Genomic DNA, 7813 nt, shown 5'->3' on the forward strand with positions numbered 1-7813 from the left:
AAAACACACACACAGAAACACACTCTGCATCCAAAAAGTCCCTTCAGTGTGTGTGTGTGTGTGTGTTTTAGTGTGTGTTGGACTCGGTTCACTTCCTGTCAGAGAGAGAGAGGGAGGGCGAAGGACAGAGAGGCAGATTGAAAACAGACGGTGCCCCCCCCCCCACTGTGAGTCAGGCTGTTGGTTTCCACTCGTCGTCCGTCTGGAATGAGCTGAGACTGAAGAGGAGAAGAAGAAGAGGAGGAGGACGAGGCAAAAGAAGAAGAAGAAGAAGAAGAAGAGCTGCATCAGAAGGTTTGAACAAACTAAATGTCTCTTTCTCAGTCTTTAACTTGGTCTCCGTGTCGACCAGCATCCTCTGACTCGGCTTGTTTATGAGACTTTCTGTCGCCCCATCAAATACTGCAGCATAGCTACCACAGCATGTACAAATACTCCACTGGATTCAGAAGGCTATTTCAGTGAAACTATTACCAGTGAAAAGGTACTGGAAGTAAAAGTACTGACTGATTCCTATTCCTGATGCATGAATGTGTTTCTGATTCTACAGCTCTGTCCTTTAATGAATAAACTGATCAGCAAACAGAGATTTAAATGTAATCAGAATTTTGTTTTAGTCTTTCTGATCACGTTTTAGAAAGCTGAGACGTTAAAGCTTACTGTATGTGGATATTCACTGTACTAAAGTAAAAGGACTGCTCTGGTCTGTCCACCACTCAGAGCACGAGCTCAGAAACAGGGAAGCTTCAGGCAGAGCAGATCTACAGTTCATAACAACCGTTATCTCTCTGCACTCTTTGTGTTTTAGTATGTACAGAGAGAATAGATCCCGACATGAGCAGCACTAGGTGACAGAGGCAAGGAAAAACTGTTTATGTTTAATAAATCAAATGATAAACTTACAAAAACTCTGCAGCATGCCATCCAGGGAACAGCAAACCAAGGAAGAGAACACACAGAAATCCAAAGAGAACGATACTCCAAAGATAAATCCACGAGACAGAAACATCCAATAACACGACAGAGTTTTTTAAAACAGGGCAAGACACTCGACAACATACACTGACAAAGACAGAGAAGACATGCAGACCTACAAACCAACAGGAAGAGACACAGGTGGACACAATCAGGGACGATCAGCAATAACAGAAAGCAAAGCTACACAAGACACAAGAGGCAGAACACTACAAAATAAAACAGAAAGTGAAGCATACTGAAACACACGAGGTATGCATTATTTTATCTTGTTAAATGCGTTAACAAGATAAACTAATGCATACCTGACAGAACTAAAGATAAACAAGGACGGAGAATGAGAAGACAGACAGGAACCAAACAGAACATACCAAAATCAAACAAACATCAGCAGATAGCTGCTGATTATAGACGCCGCCCGGCCTCCTGAGTCCTGCCGCCATAATGATGCTGCCTGTAAAATCGTCAGCACATTAGATCTCATATTAACTGTTTCTGTCAGTTTCTAAAGGTCAGAGGTCATTTCAGTCATCTGATCTGAACCAACCAGGAGACAGAAAACAACCTTCAGCATGGAGGCGTGACAGACAGGTGAGACACCTGCTGATCAGCTGTTGGTTTAATAACTGTCAAACATGAAGGATCCTCTTTTTTTCACTACACACATTCTTCTTCCTTGTCAAAACCTGGCGCCTACATTACCCACAATGCAACTCTTCCTCTTATGTGCTGCTAAACTTGACCAAGTGGTTTTTGTGCCTAAAGCTACCCAAATTGTTTCACAAGGTTAACTAGTCTAACAAGACATGGCATATTTATTCTTGCTAATTCCACCGCGTCGGCCCTACACGTCAAAAAACCTTGCTAAAGGGCGTTAAAAAGCGATGCCAAGCGGTCTTGACCAGGCGTCCAAATGTGACGAGTTGGGAGTGAGAATTTGTTGCCATAGGAGAGGAAAACAAATATAAATCACTGAGTCATAGAAACACGGGACATCCTGCAGACAGGGGGGTTAACTGATTATTAGAATATTTAGAATTACCATTACAACACGTTCTCTTTCACATCGTGTATGATATTCTGCTTCAGTCGACTTGAAGAACAAACTTTACTGCGACCATCTAGAGTTACATTATAGAATCTGGCTATCCACTGACTGTCCGTGACTCTGGGTTTCCAGCGATTCTTACCTCCCTTTTGACGTGGTTTAAATTCTGTTGATTCTTGTGGAAACAGGCTTTTACTTTGTTAGAGGGTTTTGTATCTGTCTGATTTATGTTTTTCCTACGTGTTTCTATGTTTATGTCTTTTACCTCACTTTATTGCAGTGTATGTTGTGAAGCACTTTGTAATTTTTATCTATAAAAAGTGCAATACAAATAAACCTAACTTACTTACTTACCTAGTCTTGTGCAGCGGCTAAGCTAACGGATGCTGGATGTGTTTGGTCTCTGTTCGTACGTTTGGGTTTCCTGTGTTTGAACTGATGCAGCGACAGACCAACAGGAGAAATTGTTTTTATTTTTATGTTATTGAGAAAAAGCTCATTTTACTGGCTTTTCAAAATAGTTTGTAAACAAGTACACATACATGTATTTTTTACATACAGGACAGTGTAGGGAAGTTGGACAGAAACTGGCTGCTTGTTGGTGAAATGCATCCCGGGAGTCGTATTTTGTCCAAAAAGCTTCTTGTAGCTTTGACTTTTTATCAAAGAACCAGCTGTTTTGAGGATTTGATGGAAAAAGCTTCATCTGGTTGGTCCACACACACACACACACACACACACACACAGGTAAACACATGCAGGTAAACAAACACTGACCACTGAGTACAGTTCTTCTCTTATATCCAGAAATTAGAGACTGTGATGTTCCTGTTTGTGTTTGGCTCATAGCAGCCAATCAGAGCTCAGATCCTGTGTGACCTCATCACTCTGCAGATAAACACATGTTCAATTGTGGACATTTATCACCTATCACCAATTGAAGGTGAAGAAACACTGATTAGACTCTCAGTGTGCTGTTGTACCTACATCCAGAAGCTAGCTTAGCATTAGCCTCAGTAACTGAACTATTAAAACATGCTCCAACTAGCACACATGTTGCTAACATTAGCAAGCTAAAAACAGACATGTAGATAACACAACTTTAGAGTGCCTCCTCTTTTAGTGGAGGCTAACACTCCCGCCCCCTCAAACTGACACATCTCAGACCAGTCCAATCCGAGTCCAGGAACTGAAGTGCAGCTTCCACAGAACCTGAGATGGCTGCAGAGCTGTGATTGGCTGAAAGCTGGGTGATGAACTGAATTTAAACTGGAAAGTTTCCCCTCTGCTGCCCACAGGAAATACTTTGCTGTTTATTTTCTTCTTCGGTGGTCGACTCACATTCCTCCCTCACGCAGGATCAATGAGACCTCTGATTGGCTGAGATCCTTGGGGATACGCTTTGATTGGACGACTGGACTCAGCAGTCTTCTTTTTCTCTGGGAGAAGAAGAAAAAAAAATTGCCCTGTAAAAACACACAGAGGAATGTGTTCAGGCCTGTTTGAATCATCAGCGCTCAAATGATTTAACAGATGTCTGAGAGTTTCAGAGTTAAAGCTTCAGCTTTGAATCTTTCTTCTGTCCTCAGAGCTTCAGTACGTCACTAACACACATCAGCTTTCGGTAACACAACAACCCATTAACCATAACACACATCAGCTTAGATACTGACAGGTGATGTAAGACAGGCCTACAGCAGATGTTCAGAATCAGAAAGAGCTTTATTGCCAAGTGTTTGACAGTGTTTTACACATACAAGGAATTTGCTTTGGTGATAAGGAGCTACACGGAGACGAATATACAGTAAATAACAAATAACAGATGCAAGAGATATAAGAATAATAAAAGAATAGAAAAAAAATATACAACTATTGGCAGAGAAAGAACAATATGGCAGATATTTTCATGTGCATTATTATGGGTTTGTGTTGTGCAGACATATTGCAACGGAAGAGAGTATTGTGTACGTAAATATATAAATTGACAATATATAAAAACATAGAATAACAAGGATTAACAATTAACAACATATATGTGCAATGTGCCGGGTTTGTGCATGATATGAAATGAAGGAAGGAATTAATATTTACATAGCGCTCTGTACTCTGCACTTTTATAAAAGTGCAGCTGATCTCTGTTTCCATGGTTACAGCATGATGATCTAGCTAGCTTTAGCTTTAGCCTTTCACTCTATAATCATAAACTGGCATGTAGCAGCATCACAGAGGAAGGACCAACCGTTAAAATGAAATTTCTCCTCTCTATCTTGTTGTTGGTCAGGATCTGCAGCCATAATGGCGTCCATCAAAGGACGAACAGGAAGTCTGAACATGCTGCACTTCCTCCTGGGTGGGTAACAACATTAAAACATCCATCAGACTTTACAGGTGGACTGATACCTGTCTGCCTGTCCGCAGGTGTGTTACTGGTTCCTCCTGAAGGGGTCATCAGTCTGGAACTGCAGCCTTCATCCTCTGAAGTTCTGATCAACTCAAACTCCAACTTCACTGTGGTCAGTAAACAGTCTGTTCAGTTACCTGTCTGTCTCTGCAGGTGTGCTCAGTCTAGAGTCAGGTAGCTGTCTGTCTGCAGGTGTGCTCAGTCTAGAGTCAGGTACCTGTCTGTCTCTGCAGGTGTGTTCCGTCTAGAGTCAGGTAGCTGTCTGTCTGCAGGTGTGTTCAGTCTAGAGTCAGGTGCCTGTCTTTCTCTGCAGGTGTGTTCAGTCTAGAGTCAGGTACCTGTCTGTCTCTGCAGGTGTGTTCAGTCTAGAGTCAGGTACCTGTCTGTCTCTGCAGGTGTGTTCGGGCTGGAGTCAGGTGTCTGTCTGTCTGCAGGTGTGTTCAGTCTAGAGTCAGGTAGCTGTGTGTCTCTGCAGGTGTGTTCAGTCTAGAGTCAGGTACCTGTCTGTCTCTGCAGGTGTGTTCAGTCTAGAGTCAGGTAGCTGTCTGTCTCTGCAGGTGTGTTCCGTCTAGAGTCAGGTAGCTGTGTGTCTCTGCAGGTGTGTTCCGTCTAGAGTCAGGTACCTGTCTTTCTCTGCAGGTGTGTTCAGTCTAGAGTCAGGTACCTGTCTTTCTCTGCAGGTATGTTCGGGCTGGAGTCAGGTAGCTGTCTGTCTGCAGGTGTGTTCAGTCTTGAGTCAGGTAGCTGTCTGTCTCTGCAGGTTTGTTCGGGCTGGAGTCAGGTAGCTGTGTCTCTGCAGGTGTCTTCAGTCTAGAGTCAGGTAGCTGTCTGTCTGCAGGTGTGCTCAGTCTAGAGTCAGGTGCCTGTCTTTCTCTGCAGGTGTGTTCAGTCTAGAGTCAGGTGCCTGTCTTTCTCTGCAGGTGTGTTCAGTCTAGAGTCAGGTACCTGTCTGTCTCTGCAGGCGTGTTCGGGCAGGAGTCAGGTACCTGTCTGTCTGCAGGTGTGTTCAGTCTAGAGTCAGGTAGCTGTCTTTCTCTGCCGGTGTGTTCAGTCTAGAGTCAGGTACCTGTCTGTCTCTGCAGGTGTGTTCAGTCTAGAGTCAGGTAGCTGTCTGTCTCTGCAGGTGTGTTCGGGCTGGAGTCAGGTGACATGGCAGTTACCTCTGGACTCTCAGGTGGACGGGGTCATTGTGGAGAATCAGGGGTCCAGTAGCATCCTGCAGCTCTATAATGCCACCTGGAGGAATTCTGGGAGATACACCTGTGAAGAGGCATCGTCCTCTCAGAGCAGAGAGATTGACATCTTCATACCTGGTCAAGGTGACCGAGATATTCGTCATTCAGTGGTCATGTCCGTCCTACCTGTGAGACCACTGTCCTGATGTTTCCATCCTACCTGTCGCCCCTCAGGTCCTGAGGAATGGTTCATCCCGTTGGGTCGAGGTGTGGTGATGAAGGATGCTGAAGAAGATACTATCCCCTGTGTAGTGTCCGACCCACGGCTCAACGTCTCGCTATACGAACGTCCCGGCAGGACGCCGGTTACTAGGATGACGTACGAACCGGGCCGAGGCTTCACCGGGCGTCTGAACGACACTTCGTATGTGTGCTTGGCCTCCCGCGGAGACGAGGAGAGAGAGTCTCAGGTGTACTATGTCTTCAGCATCGTAGGTGAGGAGATCAAACCAAGTTTGTCACACACACAATCATACAGAGTACAGCACATACCTGTCTGTCTTCCTCTGACTTGTCTGTCTCTCTCACCTGTCTCCCTCTCACCTGTTTCTCAGTCCCTAAGGTCATGGAGGTGGACCTGGAGGTGTCCAGCAGTGTGTTGAAGCAGGGGGAGGTTCTCACTGTAAACTGCACTGTCAAAGACACTGATGTGGTCTACTTCTCCTGGGACTTCCCCCGCAGACAGGTAGCTGTATCTCTCTCCACCTGCCTGTCTGTCTGAACAGTGACGTCATCAAACTTTGCTGATTTATTTGAATTAAAATGTTCAAAGTTTTTTTTCTTGTGTTGTTTCAGGAAATCGAACCTGTGACAGACTTCCTGCCCCACCGCATCCGCTCCTTCGTCAACATCTCAGCGGCAACGGTGGAAGATTCTGGTAGGTCACTGTCTGCTGCTGCCTGACAGACAGCCCTGAGGAAACTAAATCCCAAATAGTTTTTTAAGATTATTGTTCTTAATGGTGACTCACCTGGTAAAAAAAAGTAATCAGTGACATTTATTATTTGCTATGGTAACGATGAATTAGCTGTTCTTGTTGGGGATTTAGTTGTTTTTAGGTAATTATAACGATGTGTGTGTGTTTCCTGTAGGTGTGTATGTGTGCACAGTGAAGGAGAAGGTGCAGGAACAAACTGTGTTGAAAAACATCACAGTGACAGTACTGGGTGAGTACAAACACACAGACAGGTGAACACACACACAGGTGAACACAGACAAGTGAATACACAGACAGGTGAATACAGACAAGTGAACACACAGACGGGTGAGTACACAGACAGGTGAACACACAGACAAGTGAACACACAGACAGGTGAACACACAGACAGGTGAATACAGACAGGTGAACACAGACAAGTGAACACACAGACAGGTGAACACCGACAGGTGAACACCAACAGGTGAACACACAAACAGTTGAACACACAGACAGGTGAACACAGACAGGTAAACAGACAGACAAGTGAACAGACAGACAGGTGAACAGACAAGTGAACACACAGACAGGTGAACACAGACAAGTGAATACACAGACAGGTGAATACAGACAAGTGAACACACAGACGGGTGAGTACACAGACAGGTGAACACACAGACAAGTGAACACACAGACAGGTGAACACACAGACAGGTGAATACAGACAGGTGAACACAGACAAGTGAACACACAGACAGGTGAACACCGACAGGTGAACACCAACAGGTGAACACACAAACAGTTGAACACACAGACAGGTGAACACAGACAGGTAAACAGACAGACAAGTGAACAGACAGACAGGTGAACAGACAAGTGAACACACAGACAGGTGAACACAGACAAGTGAATACACAGACAGGTGAATACAGACAAGTGAACACACAGACGGGTGAGTACACAGACAGGTGAACACACAGACAAGTGAACACACAGACAGGTGAACACACAGACAGGTGAATACAGACAGGTGAACACAGACAAGTGAACACACAGACAGGTGAACACCGACAGGTGAACACCAACAGGTGAACACACAAACAGTTGAACACACAGACAGGTGAACACAGACAGGTAAACAGACAGACAAGTGAACAGACAGACAGGTGAACAGACAAGTGAACACACAGACAAGTGAACAAACAGACAGGTGAAAACAGACAAGTGAACAAACAGAG

General features: G+C 44.7%; 1 protein-coding gene across 2 annotated transcripts in view; it reads left to right on the plus strand.

The window, feature by feature from the left end:
- The first annotated feature begins 240 nt into the window (after positions 1 to 240).
- Positions 241 to 7813, plus strand: part of LOC123963878 (platelet-derived growth factor receptor beta-like) — a 34220-nt gene continuing 26647 nt past the window's right edge. Inside the window, exons 1-9 of one of the 2 annotated variants that reach the window (XM_046040968.1) lie at positions 246 to 294; positions 1478 to 1566; positions 4305 to 4373; positions 4442 to 4536; positions 5548 to 5743; positions 5834 to 6094; positions 6214 to 6344; positions 6455 to 6536; positions 6751 to 6825. In XM_046040968.1, the coding sequence (XP_045896924.1) occupies positions 4319 to 4373; positions 4442 to 4536; positions 5548 to 5743; positions 5834 to 6094; positions 6214 to 6344; positions 6455 to 6536; positions 6751 to 6825 (895 nt within the window). In that variant the 5' untranslated portion in view covers positions 246 to 294; positions 1478 to 1566; positions 4305 to 4318. Of the gene's footprint in view, positions 295 to 1477; positions 1567 to 4304; positions 4374 to 4441; positions 4537 to 5547; positions 5744 to 5833; positions 6095 to 6213; positions 6345 to 6454; positions 6537 to 6750; positions 6826 to 7813 lie in introns of both variants that reach the window. The other variant, XM_046040969.1, reaches the window with a different exon arrangement.

Source organism: Micropterus dolomieu, linkage group LG23, assembly GCF_021292245.1.
Source record: "Micropterus dolomieu isolate WLL.071019.BEF.003 ecotype Adirondacks linkage group LG23, ASM2129224v1, whole genome shotgun sequence".
In the NCBI taxonomy this organism is placed as follows: domain Eukaryota; kingdom Metazoa; phylum Chordata; class Actinopteri; order Centrarchiformes; family Centrarchidae; genus Micropterus; species Micropterus dolomieu.